Genomic DNA, 22,130 nt, shown 5'->3' with positions numbered 1-22,130 from the left:
TCAAGTCTGATTCTAATGATAGCTATACATTTTTAACTACTCAAAGAATAGCACAAGGTATTACTCACAGAAGGATAATATAGCTCAGTAATGACAGCAAATTCTGAATTTTGCCTATTTGAAGTAGCTCTCATTTGTTACTGGGGCTATGGTCCATGGATATATTATTTGAAAATACAAATACATTACTTGGGCTTTTTCTGTCTGTAAATTCTCACCATGTCAGCTATTTATTCTTCAACACTATTCTGCCTGTTTAATTGTGTTGCATGACCAAATAATTCAAATTTGTATTTAGCTTAGTTAACATTTTTTAATCTTCTAGAACAGACCAAACTAGCCAGCAGATGAAAAGTACACAGCTCCAGTGCTTCTGAAATCTAAAGTGATTTTTTTGACTTTGTGATGTCTGGGTGATTTATGACACTGCTACATTTTACTTATTTATTTATTTATTTTTCATTTTGGTACCGCTTTCTGTTAATGTTGCCTGGCATTTTCTGTTAATTGTTTTCTTCTTCCAAATGATAGTCCATGTTAATTCTTACTTACTGTACCTCATAAACACAAAAGAATATTGTTTTGGCCAGGAATGTTTATCTAAGTTGTACCAGCAATCTCTTGGTTTGTAATCCTCTCCAGTGAGGTAAAAAAGCAAAAGCTCAGCAGTCCTGGTTTGTTTTGGTTTATTTTGTTTTATTTTAAACATCTGTGATTGCTAGAGTGTTTGATCTACTCAGCTGCAGGTCTGTGTGGCACTGTAAGCATGCAGCCCCGTTCCCACAGAGCAGCATTCACTACACTGTTTAAGCTGACTGTCCTTCCACTGAGAGGCAGTATTGGCTTACCTTTCCTAAATAACATGTTCTACAGAAAATAGAAAAAAGGAGAAGTAACACGAAAAAAAATGGAGTCACAGTTGATTCTAGCTTCAGTTTCATCCAACTCTTAGGATAAGGCAGTGATTAACTCTTGTCACACTGATGTATAGAGTTCCAATGACAATGAAATATGCGGCCAAGAGATGGGTTGAAGACATTAACTGAATAGAGTTCACCACTGCATATGGTGATAGGCATACTGCACCTTTTTGTGCTTTCTAGAGACAAACTTTATTAAGTTGTTACAGCCACACTAGTATTGGCCATACTCAAAAGAGAAGATACGTGAGAAGTGCCAAGACTTCCTGTTAATAGTTCAGTGGAGCTCTAAAGATATATTGACTTATAAACTAGAGAAAATGTATGCCTTAGATGCTAGGGTATTAGCACTTGCACATGGCAGAATCAGATGGCCAAATGTAAAAAAGGTACTGCTAGCTGGATCTTTAGAGAATTGCAGGAATGTCCTTGTCATTTCAGGCATGCATAGTAGTTCAATGACACAGAAGGAGGATTTTCGTTCTTCTGATACTACAATATAAAAACAAAACACTTTTCTCCCATTGGTTAGTAAGTCAGTCTAATTAAGATTTTTATTTCAGGCTGTTTTCTGTGAACCAGGATGATGGGAGCTGTAGCATAAACTGTTTAGAGCTCTAGCAGATAGTTAGCATCAAGTTTACTAGATTTGGCTAGCATCAGGGCGGCTACGTATAAATTACTTAGATTTAGAACTTGGTTATAATTCATGAGATTGTGTTGGGCAGAACAGAGAAGTGATCCAGAAATCCTTCTGGTGTAAGTACCAAAATAATCTGATCCTGTGGCAGGACTATGAATGATGCAAAACATCTCTCTTCACTCAGTTTGCTGAAGATTATTTTTAGCAATAAGGTAGGCGAGGAAGGAGGTGCATTTCAGTTCTTTTGCTGAAAATAAATAAATAAATGAAGGCTTGTCTGGACTACTATAGAATTTTGGATGCCTGGTAGGTACTGTCTCATTGATACGGTTCAGTGATGATACACAAATTAAATGGTCTCCTAACAGTGGAAATGCCTGAAGTCCACACTCTCTGTAGAAAAAGTGCATGTTTATGAAGCTGTCTGTCAGCATTTGGACTGTGGGAATGACTGTTTTCAACACTAGGCAGATGGCTCTGATCCCTTGCAGAGATCACATGCCCTGAGCTCTCAGACGTTCTTACATGAGCTTCCCATCTTTGAGTGGAAGCATCTGTCATCACAGACTTGTTTGGCTGAGTTAATATGGGTGTGCTCTTGCAGTTCTGAAGTGGATCTTTCTACTAGTTTAAGGAAAAGATTTACTCTGGGACTGACTTCTGTGTGTCTGAGATATCTACTTGGCAGAGTTCTTGTACAGAGCATAGATAAAGTCTGTCAAATAACATTAAATAAGAAGGCAGATTCCTACCCAAGGCAATTGAAAAAGCTCGCTGTAGTCTGGAGTCATCCTTGTGCTAGCAGAACTGTATCTTACGCAGCTTTTTTGAACAGTACCCTGAGTTGAAATGAAGGGGAAATTTCCCTTCCTTCCCTTCCTTCCTTTCCTTCCTTTCCTTCCTTCTCTTTTATGGTTTGGTACAGCTAGGGCAGCTTAGCTGAAAAGAGTGTAATACCTTTCAACGTCACAGGAAAATACAGTTGAAAGGAGTTTGGGGGACGGGCTTACTTTCTTTTAAGGCTAAATGCAAGATAACCTGAAAGTTTTCTAACAAATGGAAGACATCATTGGCCTCAGTGTTTAGAAATCACAATCATTCAAAGTTAAAACATTTTTAACTGTCTCAAGACATCCTTGATGACTGATAGGATGGTTGATGACTGATTGTTAAACAGGTTGTTTTGATATAGCAGTGTAGGATACAACCAAAGTTATTCTGGGCTGTCAATACGCTACTAGCTGTCACAGTGTTCCTCAAAATACTGTAGTTGCATCACTTTCCAATGAAGACTGCATTTTTACCAATAGAACTTGTATTTATAAATAAAGGGAAGCCAGACCTTCATGGCTCTGATGTAGTAATCCTTAAGAGAAGATAATTCTTAGGCCTCATCAAAGTATCAGCCTGAGTTTTGAATTTTAGTTTAAAATATTTTACTTAAGACTAATTATCTGGAAATTATGTAAAATCAAGGAATAGCTGTTTGTCTTTCTGGAATTTTGTATCTGTAAAGACACTGTGATCTCCTGAGTTTTCCACGTTTCCATGGAGTCCTGTAGCTATAGAAATCTGTGCTACTGAAGGAGCTGAAAGATTTTAGCTTTTAAAGCACTGGATGAAGATATTAAAAATATGAAGCTTTGCCATACACTGCTTGCCCACATTAAAAAAAAAAATAAAAAAAAATTCTAGTGGCATTTTATTAAGTGCTGCATTAGAATTAGGATTTCAGTTTTGGCCAAGAAAGTACATCTTTTGTCACAAGTATGACTTTAACCATTCTCTTAGAAATTTGTGCCAATGTAACCAAGTTATAATTTTAAGAAATCGTAGCATGTGTGTATTGAACAGTAGTCTTGACAGAGCACAGAAATGTTATCAGATCAAGTCTAGACATCAGAAGAAAAAGTTTATCTGATCATTGTAAGATAATGTCTGTGCAAAGAAATGATAAGTAGCGACTGATGAGAAGAAGGCCAGGAAGTGAGCAGTAGATAAATCTAATGCAGAGTCAAGAACAGCAAGAGACAAAATACAAAAATCCTCTAGGAGATACTGGTATGTGGAAGGGAAGAACTTGTGGCTGGGACTGACCAGGTGAACAGAATGGTTTTCAGTAAGGCCAGATGGTAGAAATCATAGGCCTACAAAAGAGCTATGCAGAAAAGCAGGCAACTTCCAAAGCTGAGACAGAACGTTGAGCCTCTGGCAACTGGAGCACTCAAGTGCAGTGTCCTTTCTTATGTTGTCAGAAAAGTGCATGTGTCATCATTATCTGGTGCTGGTCCTCATGTGAGGATAGCTACCCATATCTGCTAGAAGCTATTTATTAACTTAATGACAGAGTCTGTGCATTGCAGTTAATAGTTTCAGTCTTGCAGACGAACTGTGTGGGTGATATCACAACAAAATACCTGGAGAGGGGTTCATTATGATGTATAAATTAGGAAACAACATACAGAAATCTTTATGTTAAGTATTATTATTAACTATATTGCAGAAGTTGTGATTCAAGAAAGATTCAGAAAGTACTCTTCTGAATCATGGTAAACATTTTTGCTGTGTGACTACATCCTATTTTTTACACAGATACAGTGCCTCATTAATTATTATGTTATCCACATATGGGGCTGAATGAAAGCTTGCTGTCAGCCTTTAGTCGGTGTGTTTTCTCTTATGTGTACTTGGTTTTCCGACTTAAATAACAACCTTTCAGCCTAGGGATTTAAATGTAGCAGAAGTTATTTTTCATATTTTTCTTTTCCTCATTACTGGAACACTGCTGTATCTTTCAGTACTTCAGTAATCAATGTAATGCTCTGCATCCTGAGGGGCTGGCTGTATAGAGGCACGTATGAAAGGGCTTTGGATATCTGGGTTATACTTGCTGTAAACTTATGTCAAGGAAAACGTTCTGAAGAGGTTTTGCTCTTGAAATAGAGACAAAAAGGGAACACCTATTTTACTTTCTCACAGCACCATTTATGAGAAGAAACCTTTTTACATATGGTGATAGGATAATTCTAATAATATAAGTCAACCTGATTCTGAGGCAGTCTTCACCTATATAAAGTCAACAGAAGTGGCTCAAACACTTTCTGTGCTAATTTTTCTGTGTAGCATTCTGGAAAGGAATTAGAAGAAGTGATATTAAAGACTTTCTTTCAACTAGTTCTCCATTATGTTGAAGTCTCTGGAGGTGTTACATCAGCAGCATAAGTTAAAGCCGGCCTGCAGATGCAGTATGTTGCATTTGGGCCTCATTGATTAGCTGTGGGAGACCTTTGCACCATGCTGCTCTAATTCTATTTGTATGCAGTGCAGACAAGTCTATAAATTTTGAGTCAGAGGATCATTAGGCAAACTAATTCCCTGTGTATAGCATAAATGATAGAATTTCACACGGAGATTTCTGCATCAAACTCTGTTCTAAATTCTGAACTAAAACATTTATTTGGATAGACTTCTGAGGTTCCTTCGATTGTGCATTATATTCATAGCATGGCAGCTTTCTGCTGATAGGGCAGACATTGATCCCAGATCTGGTGAGTGAGTAGCAGGGAATAGTTAGTTCCCATATATATTAACTAGCTTATTTTTCCCCCCAGGTATTTCTTCTATCCAACAAAGGACTATCCAGCAAAAGAAGAGAACTCATAATTCTGAACAAAGAGTTTAGAACTGTTCCTGGTGACGTCAAACTGCCTGTGTTTCAGCTGATGCTGTCTGATTACCAAAGGGGGCAAGTTTTGCTCATTAAATAGCAACGAGAAGGAATTCAAGTGTTGGACAGTTTCAAGAAACCATGTGATTTTTCAGGATGATACTGTTAACTTTAACTACTTTGTTAACTACTGTTAACTTTGTTTACAGCATAAGCACTTTACATAGAACCCTGTGAACAATGCTTCCAGGTTTATACATTATGAGGAAAACACGACTCCCAGCAGTACATAGCTTCCATTTTTATGTATTTTTTTAAGAATTGCTGCATAGTCAGGCTTTTCATAGTTCAAAGCCTGTAGCCTTATTTATATCCACTTATGTCTTCCAAGGGAATAAAAAAGCTTTGCAATATCACCAGATAGAAAATATATGTAGGTTCCCTGTATGAAAATTAGAAACAGATTAAACGTTGACAATATGATTTTAATATTTAGATTTTTTTTTTTACTTGCATTTAGGTAGTTGCAAATTCTAATGCATGTATGACATGTTAATAGTCATTATTTGCAACTGGCATAGCACCTGGAAGGACTGTTATTTTAAAATAGCTGTGTTTACAGCTATTTCAAAATGTCTGTATATTATACGTCAATCGTTAGGCATGCATTTTATAGATATGTGTATATAAAATGTCATATGCATACATTTTATATACACATTCATTTATTAACAGAATAAATTAAATATATGCTTTGCTAATCAAAAGTGTAGCACTAAAAAGAACTTTGAGAATTTCAATATTTATTCACTATATTAATGGAGATAAAAATCCCACTGTAGCAGCAAGAAGCTTTTTGTGTGTGTGTGTGTGTCTACAATTCAGTAAGGAATACTTATAAAGTACAAAGGCTTTTCTATGCAGTTGATACTGTGGCAATTTTAACTGTTGAAAATAACCAGAATGCACTTGCTCACATTGTTGAAAATTATTAAAGTTGTGGTCATTTTATGATTATTCATAAGTAATTTGATACAGAGGTACATTCTGTGCTTTTCAAAGCTGGTGAAGATTGTTCCCCATCTTCCCCATCCCCAGTAGTTTGTTTTTAACTATAAATTGCTAACTAGCATTCATTTCCTAACAACTCAAGAGTATTCAAGGTATTATTGCTATTCAAGGTATTCAAGTAATTCAAGGTATTATTTCACCTATAATGCATGACTCACAATCCAAATTATGAAGTGGTGCAAAAAGGACTCTCTTTTCATATACATATTATGCAAAAAGTCATTAGGTGCTATCTTTACATCTCCACAATAGTATAGTTGTAACAGCAAAGGTCTATTAATGGCTGCTTTAGAAATCAAATCAAAAGGGTAAAGTTGGTCATGGTATGTTCTGTAGTGAGGACATAGATAAAGTGTTCTGAAGAAGGAAAATAGCACGTGCAGTCCTCGTGGAGTCAATGTAAAGGAGAAGAACCAGCATTTGTCTTCAGTCAGTCTCATTTAACTGTAGTAATTCATTGCATGTCCTTCAATTATCCCCTGCTTTCTTCTTTCCCCCGTACCCGCTGCCACGGCTAATACTAAACATTATACAGGTGTGTCTCCTTACACAGGTGTATCTCCTTATGTCTGTCTGAAGGAGAGAGCCACCTAACACTTGTCAGTGATTGATGGTGACAGTGTGCCGTGCCAGCAACTTTACCAACACATCTTACTGAATGTAGACCCCAACCTTAAAGTATGTTCTTTTAAGTGTAATTTTAGCTGGTAACTTCCATATGGCATCTGTTTTAAGGACACAAATTAAAGATTCTACATGACGTAACTACAGCAAAATGAAAATGAATGTCATTACCTTGGGCATCTTCAAAAACATGTATTTTCTACCTGGCAAACCTGAAGATAGCCTTAGTATAATTTCCCCTGTTTTTGTATGTAGCTTTTGAATGCCAAAGCAAACTGTTGTTTTGAAATAAAAAGGTTCTCAGACATCTTGCCTGGCCAAGGCTGATAATTCCATCAGTTACTGTTTCCAAAGTTGTTTTAATTACTGTAGATGATACATTTCCTGCAATGCTACCACTAAAAAATCAATTCCTAGTCTAGTTCAGTGTGTTAGTTTTGCTTTCCTAGAATAGAGAAAGGGAAAGCAGTATGGTTAAATCTAATGGATTATGAAGTAAATCTACACTGTATATGGCTGCCACTGGAACTGATTTCACTCGTATTTTATCCAAAAACACTTCATTTAAATTAAACCTTGATATGCTAGTCCTACTCAAATTGCATTTCAATCTCATAATCAATTTCCATTAAAATAGTATGAAACAAGTCTACACTTAAAATTGTAACTTATTTTAATATCTTTGTGCAGAAATGTCTTATAACTTCAAAAAGTCAGACTGTAATGAATTCATTCGAAATACTTTCAACCTTTTTTCAATAATATTTTGAAGTAGCATTGTTTATTTTTTGTCTGGATGCATGTGATAGTGTTCATTCATATGTGATGGCATTATTTTTGTTTATAAATGTATATGATGACTCCTATTATATTTCTCATAATATATTTGTAGTGCTGTTAACTTTGAAGCGAATGCTGTGCTCCTTTTTGACTGTGAAAGATGGAGTACTAGGGGGTGGCTAGCAAAGGAGAGCAAACTTCTTTCCAGTAACTACAGGATGGGATGTAGATTGGTGGCATGTACAGCCGGATCTACCAAGGCAAATCAAACCAGAGAATCAGTGGCCTTTTCTTTTCCATTATTGGAGTTCACCGAGATTTTTTTTTTCTCCCTGGTTGCAACTGAACTGGCCTGCTGGCTGCTGTAGAAAAGAGTTGAGACTTTTTTTAAAGCATTTATTGAAAGTGGTCATTGCCCTTCTGCCGTTAATGATTTTAAAAGCAACACCGATCAAATCAGTGGAATAATAAGGAAAATGACTGCATTAAAATGGTAGACAGTTTGTATAATGTGTCTCAGTTGACCCTGTGTGCCCTGTATGTGTTATGAAGCATACCACCAATACCATCAAAAGTCAGCAATGCTAAGTGTATGCATACTGATATTTTATTGCTCTGAACAGTGTTGAAACCAGTCATTTGATTGCTTCCAAACTATTAAGGTAGGAATTGCTTAAAAATGGATATTCACATAGAATTAAACAAGTAATTTAGTGAGGGTAAGTATGAAGAATATTGCCTATTATTTTATTTTGGCTTGCCAGTGAATTCTTGCTACAAAGAATATCTATTCTCTTATGCTATTTTCTTATAAGTAGGAATTTGCAAATATCCTTTGGGTATCATTTTGTGAAAATGAAATATCTGTGTGTATCATTAGGTTTAAACTATATGTTGCAAAAGAGGTCTTCTGTAGTAGATTGTGTTTGTGATGCAATCCTGCCTGGAAAGAGCTGCAAGCGGTTAAGAAAATTTTTTTTTGTTCATCTAGATCACTGTTGTGGGCCCTTAAAATACTCTGTGTTGGATGCATGTCATTAAATCCTAACCCTTTTATCTGTAATACTGGAACTTCTGATTTTAGTTTGAAAACACAGAATGCAGAGCAATTAACTGCCATAGATGTTTGATTATCTTAGCTGACAATTAATTCATGACATGTCAATTAATGCATGTCAGTTAATTCAAGGGTACATTGTATATTACATTGCCCACGAAGTTGCGAGCCAGTTCTGCCATGAATAATTTCTGTATGGCTAAATTCTGTATAGAACATACAGATAAAGCATATTTTGGGAAAGACAGAAAATAAATACAAGTTACCCAATTAAGCAAGTCAGCAGCAAACTTGAGAATGGGACCTACAACTCCTGAGTTCTGATCCGGTGTGTAACTGGTATCCTTCAAGGTGTGTATCTCTCTTATTTTTTTTCCTTGTATGCTTGCAATCTTTAATGTAACCTATGCAAAAACCAGAGCAACAGGTGTGGATGTAATTATTTAGCTAAGCAAAAAAGGTTCCATGAAGTTTGATACTAAAGTGTTAAAGGCACTGTACTAACTAGACACCGCTAACTTTTGATTATGTGTGAATTAATCTAAGCTGTAGTTTACACAGGCCTGTCCTTCAGTTTTCTTGGCTGCGGTGAAGTACCTGAGATTATGTAGTATTCTGCCTTCTATTATTCATACTTGCACCTACCTTCTTTAGTCATCTACTTACAAGTTATTTCTCGGGAGAATGCACTGTGCGTGTATTCTGGAGTCTGATTTACATATGTTTTGCTCTATCTGAATCATTTCCAAGTCCCCTGTCATATCCCCGAATAATCAAATGTTGACAGGAGATCATCAGTTTTATTCTATATGGGAATTCCTGTTTACAGTCACAGAATAACATATTTAAGAGATTATGTTTCTTACAGCCATTGCAATTTACAGAATTACTGCCTCATTATTGGTGTTTCATACCAAGAAATTTGACAACTAGCTTATGGATTTACGGAATTATGTTAATTAAAGAAGAAAGGCCAGAAACATTCCTTTCTAAAACCAAGAAAGCTTTTATCATTGACCTTCTCAAACTGAATTATATACTCAATTTTAGCATGCATGTAATTTGTAGGAAATTCTAGTCTGCTTTTGGGAAGAACCGGCAATTCTGAATCTCAGGAAAGGCAAAAAGAGGAAACCACGTGAGAATGTTTAGTTTTGACTGTATGAATTAGCCATGGATTTGAATTTAAAATCTTCTGAACTGAAAGTTTTATTGTTTAATTTGCCTAGATAGGCAATAGTAATTGGGAAAGAAAGGTCTTATGAGTCATTTTGTTTCTTGACTTGTAGGAAGCTTAATTATATGAATGCTCTCTGTTCAGCTGTTCTTAAGAGGAGATGGTGAGAATCACAACAAGAGAACTACTTATTTTAAAATATTTGACATCTGAGAATCCTCAGATTTTCTCCCAAACTAAAGACTTGCATCCAATATAATTTTGATTCCTTAATTAAACTAATTGTCCACTACCATGTTATGGCCCATCTTCTTTCCCTACTTTCAAAGCAGCTCCAGTATGTTTTTAATTTCACCAACCAGGACATGTTCCTTCACTTAAGCTGTAACTGGATTTACTAATTTTTGCTCAGAATTTAGATGTACTGTTACTGCACTACTGTCTTTTGTCTGCCTCCATCTCCATTGGTATAGTAAGTGGAGATGATGTTGGGAGTTAGTCTCAGCTATGGAATTGGTAGTCTGCTACACTCAAAATCTTGTTTATGGACAAAGAAGAAAAGGAAATGTTTAGACGTATACATACGTGTATATATATAGAGAGAGATCACCATTTTTTTTTATTTGTACAGTTGAAATCTTAGCAGTCTAATTCAAGAATCTTTATTCATCTAAATCTGTTACTGAAAGAGAAAGAGTAACAATGGAATTAAAATTGCTTTGCAAATACCTAGCTTCTTCCCATTTCTGGGGGGCTATGCCACCCTTTCACTGCTCCTCTGTGTCCTAAGTTCAATGGCTTTGTTCTCGTGGGGGTGTTACTATGAGTTGTCAGCCTCTGAGTCCTGTGCCAGGAGGAATATGATGGTCATATTGATGGCTCCTTCTTTCTCACTCTAGCATCCACCAGCTGGGATAATTTTTATTAGTTTTCTATCAGGCTTTTGCACCTTTGCTGTTATCTACAGCTCCAAGATACACCTGAATTTTTAATGTATGGTGCATTTTACATGTGTTGGATACTAATTCTTTTTCCTCTTGGATACCCCTAGACCCAGTTTTGCCCAGGTCTGCATTTAGTTGTTGATCATGGGTGAGTTGTTTGTAGTCTTCATTGCAAGTCTATGCCTCATCTCCTGTCATCCCATACCTGTACTCCTCTGCACTGCATCCTGTGTCTCCACTTCTCAAGGCCTCTTCCATTAGATCAGACCTACATCTCTTCATACTGCATCATTATTCTAGTCATAGGTATCTCATTCTTCATAGAGTTGAGATTTGTTTAAAGCTGTGGTTGTACTGTGCAAAGATAAATAAAAGTGAAACAAACGAGTAGCACACACCTGGTCACTTAAAGGAGTCTTGGCTATGCCAAGTAAAACAAAGCTATGGGAAGGTCAAGACAAGCTCAGAGAGAGCAGACCTGAGAAGCCTTGCAAATTCAGCATGAAGCTTATGGCCCATAATTAGCAATGGTACTACTGTATTGCAGAGCTACAGGATTGCAGCTATAAGAACTATAAGAAATGCAGTGATGTTTGCTTATGTAGCCCATGTGCTGCTCTTAATACACTCAGGAAGTACAAGTTGTTAACACAATAGCTATGTTACCATGTCTCTGAAAAGAAGGCCATGTTATGCAAGTGTGGTCAGTAGGGTCTGGCTGATGAGTGATCAGCAACACTCATTTAAAAAGGGAGAATATTTCAGAGCTTGCCAAAATGTGAATTGCAGTTTCTGAGTGCATGACCATATGGCTGAACAAGTGGTGAGCTAGTTGTCTTTCAGGGCAGCAAACAGTGCCACCGTAGGATAAAAAGGAAAAGCTAAAACCAGGAGATCTATTGTGCAGGATGGAGAAATGATCCCCTTTGCCAAAGATGTGGTCTGAATACTCACAGCTCACTGCCTGTGCATCTGGTGCAGCCTACGCTGCAGCGTTGGCAGTCAGGAAGAGAGCACCGGCCTTGTGAACTGAGCAGAACGCACCCTTCCAGCTGTCTGTGGGTATCTTGACTCATTCAGTGGGGTTCCATGAGGAATAGTTCAACTTCTGGCTGCTGAAAAGATCACATTGACTATGAGGATATATTACTGGAGGGCGGTAGTTCAGATATTTTGCTCTGTAAGCCTACTTATATTTCTCATCTTTTCTATCTGGTCCTCAGGCAAAACAGGGATGGAGTTATCCCATAGAGTACCTTCCTGAGTTTCTTCAACAGTGCAGTATGTATATGTTCAACAAACTCAGTCCTCTCTTTATAAAGTCATTGAACCTATACATAGTATTTACTTCATTTAGAAAGTTACTATTCTTATTAGTTTTAACTAATAGTATCTGGAATTGAAGGTTTACATTTCTTTAAATTGATCATAGTGATTCATCCTTTAACTTTTCTTAGGCAGGTAGGTCGTGATACAACGGCATTGTACAGGATGATGAATGTTGGCACACTGTGTCAGTTTGATGTAGTAGATCTGGTGCTCTGGCCCAGAGCGGATGACACAGCATCTGCCTGAAGGGTTGTGTACCCAGTATCTGCTGTGACTCATTTGTGGTCCAAATCCAGCCAGTAAAAATAAACTGGAGGCACCAGTGTGCCAAACAGAATGAGGAATGACCAACGTTACACCTGTTAGCAGTGTTAGTATGAGTGGCCCACTTGTGAAGACCTGTAGGAGCCAACAGCAGCACAATAAACCCCAGAGACTTTTGTGGAGCTCTGCAATGCAATGTTAGTCTTAAATTATTCTGTGCTGAATGGATCATTTCTGCAATTAGGTTTATATTACAGAGTATAGGCATTAAATAAATGAGGGAGGTGTAGCACTATAACTGCAGACAGCTATTTTTAAAGATGTCTTCAGTTAGGCTTAAATTAAAGTTGACCTATCTGTCATCTCTTCTCTGAGACAGATGTTCCCCATGCTCCTTTACATACGGTTTGAATACCCTCTCAGTTTGAATAAGGAAGCCTGGCAGTCAATTAGAGCTCTGCCTTGAGTGACCTGCCCACTGTCTTTCAGAAAGAGCTTTTTCTGAGAGTTCATTATTAAATGATGATGCGCTAATAGTGATATTTTGTATTGAAAAAATAATAATAGGATGGATGGCAATAGATGTTCCTGACTTGAAGTAGTAATAGACAATGGAAAGTACTGTGATCCTGAACAGGAAAATCAACAATGAATTTATTTCCCCTCGTCCAGCTCTCAGTAAGGATTGACTGCTGAGAGGTGCGCTAGTGGCAGTCAGTGGGTTGCAGGTTCACAGCAGGTTAAACCTTTATTTTTATTTTTATTTTTATTTTATTTTATTTTTCTAATAGGAGACTCACCTTTTATCAGATTTCACTAGGTGAAACTGAGCAGAATTGTTGGACAGCTATTAAAAAGGTCCAGTAAATGCAAAGCACAGCAGTAATAACTCAGCACTGTTTTGCTGCAATCACTATACTCTGTGGAATGTTTTGAGTATCTGATCGGGCTATCTTTCTACAATTTCTTTTGTAGGGGCATGAGACTTCCCATACTTGCTAAGTACTTATTATAAGGAGGCAGCCTTATTCTTTCCCCAAAGAAGAATCCATTTGTCTCCTTTATGCATTTTCTGGATTCTGTGGCCCTTTGAATAGTGGCATCTAGCACTGAAGTCCCACACCAACCGAGGAAACATTGTTCTAAAATACAGAATTCCTAGAGGAAAAATACTTGCAACTTCTTCTTACCAACATAATAGAGAAAAATATGAAATATTTCTGCAGAGTGGTGAGCCAACACCCAGCACACTGAGGCTATCCTAGCAAGTACAGTACTTTGGGGAGGCTTGCTTTGTTGAAACTGCTGCTATAGAGGCACTGAAGAAATTGACCGTGCCCTTTTGCAGGGTACCTGGAAACTTTGTACAACTTCCTAGCAAAAGTTTTCTCAGAGTAATTAATAATGGAATAAGAAAGTCTCCATATAAAACCAAGCTATGCCCAGCTGTTGTGGTATCCAGGCATTAATTCTAATTTTAAATCAATTCTTAATCTAAACTTTTATTTTTATTCAACTTCTGTTTGTGTTTCATGTATTCCTGCCTTGTTTAGGAGATAGCATACTTATACATAAAGAGATACATTTCCTCAAGACATTTTCCAAGGTTTGTTCTCTGATTTTGTGTATTTCTCTGTAGCTGCACTGTTCTTTTGTACACTGCAGAAAGATCTAGAGGATTTTCTTAGTTCTTCAGCCAAACATCCTTGGCAACAAGCTGAATCTTCTGTTTAATGAAGAGGGGTTACCCATCATTTTAAAATGTGTTTACCCCATCTGTTCTTGTTCCTATTTATCAAAAGTGCACACTGCAAATGTTCACTGTTTGCTGCTTGAAAGAGAAAAGCCAATGCATTGCATTCACGGAAACTTACAACAACAACAAAAATTATACTGAAGGGTATCCTAAAAGTTGTTTCATCATAATCTGCAAAAGAAAGCACAGTGAATTTTAAACTGAATTTCTGTAACCATCACTGTAGCACGTGTTTTTTTTTTTTTTTCCTAAAGCAAATTATACATTTCCTCTTTGCTAAAATGTGTTAATTGCTTGACAGTAATTATTCTACCTTTGCTTCATTACTAAATAAAATACTATGGCTTAAATATCCTTAATGGTAGTGGCTAATATTCTGTACCTTTGATTCATCTGTATGTTTATAAAAACCCTTTAGATTCATTGAGCATTTTAATATTCTTTCATATTTGAGGAAATTTTTTACACTGGGATAAGTAGATGGAGGAGGAAGGAAGAGGACTAGGAATCATTATAAATGTTTTAAAATGCCGTTATTATAATTGAGAACCCAACAGTATCAGTTCTGTTTAAATGACGCAACTGTATTTTTGTAACATATGGGAGAACTTGGTAGTAATTTGCATTCCCATACAACTTTCCATCTAAGGCTTTGAAGTGCTTTATAAACATTGATGAACTAAATCTCTTAGCACTCAAATAAGGATAAGATTAGAATCCACATTTTCAGGATGCCAAAGCAATACAGGGACAGAGGAGCTAGCAATAGCTTAGGCCTTTACCCATGGACCAAAACCACGGTGGCATTTTTTTTTTGTGATACATCTCATATCATGGGTTAGAAGAGCAGGTTCTTGAGAATCTGTTGTGGACCTTTTTCACCCCAAGCTATAGGATGAAAGTCTCTTGATTCTTTGTGTTGTACTTTAGCCATGTCATCATCTTCTCCCAAAATGAAAATGGATACCTTAGATATAGGAACATTCTTATAACTATTTATTTGCTTGAAAAGAGAATCTTTTCTATGTGTTCCTGAAGATAAATTTTAGTTTCTATGAGTTTGACTCATTTCAAATCCTGTTACTCATTCCACAGTTAATCACTGCTTTCGAAACTAAAATGCAGACGCAGAAATGTAGTGATAAAAAGCTGCATTTTGTCGTCATTCCTGGATGGTGTTGATGCAAATGATTGCATGGGTGTCCTAGTACTGGCAAACAAAACAAAAAAAAAGACAAAAACTGTAGTGGGAAAAGGGGTGTTGAATTTCTTTTATGAGCTTATTGAGCTTATAACCCATATGCAGAAACTTCTAACTAGCCTGAAAAAAAAAAAAAAAGAAAAAAAAAAAAAAAACAGGTTTAATCATTTCTGTGGATGTCAACATTTTCAGTTGTAATTGCAAAATGTTCTGTATACAATGGTCATGAAGGAATATAAGCCAACCCTGCAGGCTGACATAATGACAATTTTTTTTTGGTTGTGGAAATGCTAACTGCATAACTGCTCCTGTGTGATAATCTTTCTAGAAGATATTATGTAGGTACTGAATGACTTTATTAGTTATTGAGTGGCAAAGGCGAAATGGTATAATGTTCCATTAAAACAAATAGACAAAATTTAGTTGTGTTGTGAAATGTGCTATTTAAATAAGACTTGCTTGCAATATTGTTATTATTATTATTTTTTTTTTAGCTTGTTACATCCTAGGAAACGTTTTGAAAGGGAGCTTAGGATTGTGAGGAAAAAAAAGACTTACATAAAGTAGAAGTTGAGAATTTGGCCAAAGCTGTATTTTCCTGCAACTGAAAATAATGAACAAAGGGACATAGAACTGTTGCCATTTCAGGGGGCTGAGAGAGAAAGATTTCCCATAGCCTGCTAAAGGAATGACTACAGCAAGATTTTTTTTTTTTTTTTTCCTAGTCAATTTTATTAGACAGAAGTAGTATGGCAAGGAAACTCACATCTCCATATTGAAAATATTTTCAATGTAGTAATGAGGTCTTTCGTATATGGTTTTCCTGACTTTTGTGGGTGTGAGTGGGTATATGTCTATGTATGAGTGTGTGTAATTGTTAGAAACTCAGAGATGGCATTAGGGACATTCATTTGGAAGCATTCAGCTCTGGTGATGCTGTAGAAATGTGTTCTGGTAGTGAATGTACATAGGGTGCAGGCTTGTTGTCTTCTGGCTGTACTACTTGGCAAGTGTCATCCATTGATACACAGCACTCCCTGGTTCTTTTCGTTGATGAATTATGTGTCAGTCTCTTTGAAGGAATCAGAAGTTAGAAAAAAAAAAAGCCAGATATTTATTCATTCTTATTGTTCAGTGAAACCATATATTTTACAGGATGCGTGAAGCAGGCAAGTGAAAACTGATCTCTGCATAGTTTCAATCTCTCCTCTTGGCAATTCACAACTACTGCACTTTACTGTGTTCCTTGCACAGGCACTTGTCCTTCCTCATTTGGCTGTACTTTGCCCCCTTAAGCTACTCATACCATTAACTTCAGATTGGTTATTTCTCAGCTGTGTAGTAAAAATCTTTGTGTAATTCTTTCTAAATGTTTGGGATGTTGTTTATTTGGTCACTTCTTACCTATAGTAGATATATTACAGATTCAAAGATGCTTACTCTGTTCTCTGTTAGTTGGAAAGTTGTAAGTTTTCCAAAGTGTTATCAGAGAGACTCAAAACACTGCTGACAGTTACAGACATTAAAATATAGGGTTTTCTATTCACAGAGTTTCGGGACATCACTAAGATTTGTTAGCACTCAATGAGACACAAAATTTTATTTATGCATCCTAGGAATATAAGTTAGGGATAGAAATGCTAACTTTCCAATCATTTCAGATTTTCTTTTACTTGCTAATAAAAACAGCAATGTCCTTGTAAGTGTTGACTTTCTACAAATTTCTTTTAGCTTGTTAGCCTGTCCCTCAGGTGCAAATGTGATTATGTCTTTTAAACACATTTAGATTTTTGTTTTTCCTTTTTTGATTCCAGACAGTATCATTTGCTTCCTGCCTATTAGGCCTTTTATTTAATATGCATTAGCCTGAAACATTCAATGAAAAATGTGTTGAAAGTGAATTTTAATATATTTCAGAGACTTAATAGATATTAATAGAACAATAATACCAGTAACAGGCAAAAACTGGATCTGTAGCTTTACAGCTTGTAAATTAAAGCCAATGTACTAAGGGCAAACAGCATTAAGAGAACATCATTTGAACATTAAAGAAATTGTGTTTGTAATCAGGACATTTGCCAAAACCATATCCAAAGATGTAAAGGTCCTCTAACACACTTCTTTTGCAGTATGCATTTATACAGCTCCTGATGTCTTCATCTGTCTAATTTAATTAAGTATTTTAAAGTGCAGCCAGAAGGATAATTACTACAGGAGTACCAGATACAAATACAACTTAAGTGGAGGTAATGTTTGCAAAATGTGGTCTGCTGACAGCCTTGGATATAGAACTCACTCTCTACATGAACACAGGGATGGATTCCTATCTTATGTAGAGCATCACAGAGAATCAAGAGAGTTGACTAGTTGCTATTCTACTTTGTTTTCAGTCTCTGACCTGAAAGTACATTGGCACACCACCTAGATAAGAACATCTTTGAACTCAGCGTTGCTTGAAGAAAAAAGTGATCTTCCTAGCTGGAGCTTGAGTGTGGCTGAAAATCAGAAGGGACGATTTTTTTTTTTATTATTTTTATTTTTGTTTTTAATTTTTGTAATTTCCAGGATTTTCTTATAGTTTGCCTGCTCTGAGATTTCTGTTAAGAAAATTAATCTTCTCAAGTCTTTTTTCCCAAGTCACGTGAAATGCTGTCATGTTCCCAACCTTGCTAACATCCCCAAGCACTTAAGAAAATTTCCAAACATGGGACTTAATTCCATGCAGATGAAGAATTTTGAAAAATGATTCTGGTGAGAGGGGGGTGAAACTTGAAATGCAAAGCTACAGACAATGTGTCTAGAAAGTGATCAAGAACAGATAGATACCTAGGACATCTAATCTTTTGAACAAGTAGTGTTTTATGTGCATTCAGTCCTCAGTTTCTGCCAAGAAGAGGGCTTTGCATCAGTTCTCACGGTAGATTTTGATAAATCGTGTCTATCAGTGGGGATTTTTTTTTTTAAACTAAAAAGAAATAGCTTCATGGAAGCAGTACATACCCAGTCATTAACAGATCATAGATGATAGATGACAGCAACCACTTACAAAATATGTTCACTCAAAGAAGTGAGTGAGAATTGAAAGGACAATTAAAAAACTATGGACTAATCTCTATCCAGGTGATCATCACAAGCTCAATAGTTGTTTCGTGTCTAGCTGTGCATGTTCTATCACTTTAGGCTCTGGTTTTCTTGGCATACAGCTAAAATTCTTGTGTTTACTCTCTAGGTAATTCAGACACTAATAGTTTACTCTCTGTGTGTTTGAATCCTGTCTGTGATACTGTAATATCTTTTCAAAATTTCTGCATTGGCTCTTATCATACTCTGTTTCCTCCCTTCTATTTCATATTTCTGTTGCTCTCTAACACTACTACCTGTTGTAGTGACCCTGTAATCATTTGCACCAAAAGTGGCCTGTCTGCTTAGATCTCTTACAAGGTCCCCACAACAGTGAGAACCACATGCTCTGTAGAGCCTTCTCACAAACCAGCTCCTTCCCACCTTGAGGAACAGGGGACAAGACCATCTTAGGTTGTGTGAAACTGATGAACTTCAGCATGTCCAAGGAACTTTCCTCTTGTTTGACAATGACAGTTTTAAAACCAGTGGTATGTATTGATATTACTGTAATGAACTAGCCAGAGCCTTTTGGCCCAAGGTGTACCTACCTCTACATACTCCAAGGCTATTCCTATGAGAGAGGGTGGTAGACAAAGACCACCATCTCTGCTTTCACCTACAGCAGCAGGAGTTTACCCAGGAGAATCAGAGGTCTTTTTCTGAGACCTCTTCTGCCTCCTTCTACAGTCAAACTCCAGTCCTGGGCTTCAGTTTTCACCCACTAGTCCTTTCCTGTATGCTGGAAGGACCAGCATCCCAAGAGAGAAAAATGTCTTAAATCAGTTTAAGTCTTTGTAACCCTTTCAGATTCCCTTATGTCAATGTCTGTACATGAAGTTAACTCATGCAGTAAATTAGGCAAGAGTTGATTAAATTAGAGTGATCTGAGGGGAAAAAAATAGACACTAAGGAAACATCCTTAAACGAAGTACTTTAAAGGGCTCAAAATTGCTGCTGAGCATAGCTTGAAAACTAACTTGAAGTTTAATTTGTTTCTCTTCTCAAAATGACATGGGTTTGCCAGTCATGCTCTAACATTAATTTTTTAAGGGACTTAAACATTATTTTAAGAATGAAATTAAATCCATCCTTAAAGCCAATAGGGAAGTGCCAGAATAGGTGTTTGTATGACCACATACGACATTGTAAAAATGTTAGCAGGTATTACAGGGAGACAGCAAAGTCAAGGGAAAGTCAAGGGAAAATCCTAATAGAGGAATTGCATGACAATCTTTACTTAAGGACATAGGTCATAAAGTACAGGAGGAGATTTCAGTAGCTAAGGCACCAGATAAGGGAATGCAGGAGAACTGAATATTGTCAAAGGAATCAAACTGAGAGTTTTGGAGTCTGGTTAAGAGGTGCCTAAATTTAGGAGGATTTTCTGAGAGCAGAGTTGGCAATTGGCCACAGCTGTAATCCAGATAACTTTGCAAATGTTGTAACAAAAAAGAAAACCTGGAACAAAATAAACGAGTATCAACATACAATTCTGAAAGACCCATTCTCTCCCAGAATTTTAGAAGAGTTATGTTCTTGGCTAATACAAAATTGTATGAAATGTTAGGCAGTTCAGATGCTATCCTAAGGGCTTCTCTGTAGCATATAGTTATTTTGGAAGAACACTTTTGGAATACTTGCAAGTGTGGATGATCCTTAACATAGAATAGGAGTCCTTGATCTTTGTTTACATTAAATTATTTTGAAAGGAATAGCTTTAAAAATATTTATGTACATAAAAGCAATAAAATGAAATTATTTCCTGTAGTGCATTTGCTAGAGCAACTGGTGCAAAACATGTTTTCCTTTTTTCTTCCTCTAGGTCATTAGATCATTAGAGTAATAGTAAATAAGTCTGGAAAGGATCTCAGGATTGATTCTTTTTATCTCATCATGGATGATTGTGTTTAACCAATAATTTATGTTTATTTTTTTTTCAAATATCAGAGATGAGCCTTTTATAAGCCCGTAAACGATCAACAGCTCAGTTTATTTAGGACAGAGAAAAAATAGAAATATATACCTGCTACCTGTAAGAATTTAAATTTGGTATCTTGCTCTGGATTAACTGATGTTGGTAATTACAGATAGTTAGCCATTCTCCAACTAGTGCCAAAGCTTGACAAGCAGCATTTACACTCAGGTGTAACTCAGTGTACACTCAGTTCTCACTGAGAAGTTAGGAAGGCTACAGCTTCTGCATTCTGGAGTTACTGAGCTGCTACTGACTTGCTGTATGACACTTTGCATTTATTTTGGACTCTGTCAGAAACCCTGAGAAGGTCATCTGACTGATAAACAAATACTTTAAAACCTGAAAATCTCTCTAGGTTCCCTAGCCTACTACTATTTCACAGCTAAACATTAATAATTTTTTTTCTGTTATCTAAGCTGAACTTTCTCTCTTTAAAATCCAGTTTAAATTTGTTATTTATTATCATTTTCTCTGTGAATATTATTTTCTCTTTTCAAAAACTTTTTATGTTCTTGAAATCTGTTTGTATGTTCTTAGTCTTTTTATGCTGACTCAAATTTTGATTAGATCCCACCTGGAATATGCATTTAAGGTCTTACTTTCAAAGGGAGTTTTTCCTTTGGTTTCTCTGGGAAAAAAAAAAAAAAAAAAAAAAAAAGCTGAAGTCCTGAAGTCAATGCAAAATTGTTATGGTCTGGATATTAATGAACACTTGAAACTGATTTTAACATTATACACTTTTTTTTTTTTTAATAACAACAAAAATCTACTATTTCATTAATATGCAAATACTATTATGTATTAAGCTAAATGTCTAAGCATCTCTAATTAAAAATCAAGACAAAAAAGGAAATTAATGGGCATAATCTTCAACTTCTGAATCGACCTAAGCCTGTTTTGTCCACCTTACAGGCTAAATCTTGCTTCCAGATTTGTCATCTACTGCAATGATATAATGAGTCAACCTTACATACTATATTGAAACTAATTGGTACATTTGTCTCTTTTCATTTGCAGATTGTCTCATTCTAGATAGATGTTTGTATAGTTATTGTGTACTTTCACAAGTATCATTTTAACACATTTGCGGATGAGTTTGGGCCCATAACTTTAGATATTGCTGCTGTCTTCTAATTACAGTAGCAACAGCTATGTTAGTTGGCTTACACTTGTTTTGGCACAGTTGGATTGCCCATAAACTATGAATGACTCTGGAAACTTGTAGAAAACTTGCCATCTTTCATTAAAGTAAAAATTGCTTAACAATTTTGTACATAAATTCTATGTAGTGCTTAATATAAAAATATATATTCAATGCTTTTTTCTATTTGTTTTATAGGAAACTGGCACATAGTTCTCAGGAAGCTCGTGCAAGTATAGAACCTATTTTACTGGTGGAATGTTAAATGAAAATCACTTTTAAATTGATTAGATCATGGTCATTTCAGAGAAAAGACCTTTAACTTATGAACTTAACTTCACAAACCAGGAACTTAAATGGAGATTGAAGCTCAGGAGACTAAAGACATATGAAAAAAAAAAGATGAAATGCACGTCATATTAATTTTTCAGAATTCTTTGAAATATGCCAAATGATTA

At 36.1% G+C, this 22,130-nt stretch overlaps 1 protein-coding gene across 4 annotated transcripts in view; it reads left to right on the top strand.

Moving 5' to 3' along the window:
* NEK10 (NIMA related kinase 10) overlaps positions 1-5,496 on the top strand; it is a 97,116-nt gene extending 91,620 nt beyond the window's left edge. For all 4 annotated transcript variants that reach the window (XM_035316707.1, XM_035316704.1, XM_035316706.1 and 1 more), the window contains exon 36: positions 5,175-5,496. In XM_035316707.1, the coding sequence (XP_035172598.1) occupies positions 5,175-5,226 (52 nt within the window). In that variant the 3' untranslated portion in view covers positions 5,227-5,496. The remainder of the gene's footprint in view (positions 1-5,174) is intronic.
* The last annotated feature ends 16,634 nt before the right edge of the window (positions 5,497-22,130 follow it).

The sequence above is a fragment of the Oxyura jamaicensis genome, chromosome 2, assembly GCF_011077185.1.
Source record: "Oxyura jamaicensis isolate SHBP4307 breed ruddy duck chromosome 2, BPBGC_Ojam_1.0, whole genome shotgun sequence".
NCBI classification, from domain to species: domain Eukaryota; kingdom Metazoa; phylum Chordata; class Aves; order Anseriformes; family Anatidae; genus Oxyura; species Oxyura jamaicensis.
The sequence above is the reverse complement of the archived record's forward strand: the minus strand, read 5'-3'. Positions and strand labels throughout refer to the sequence as shown.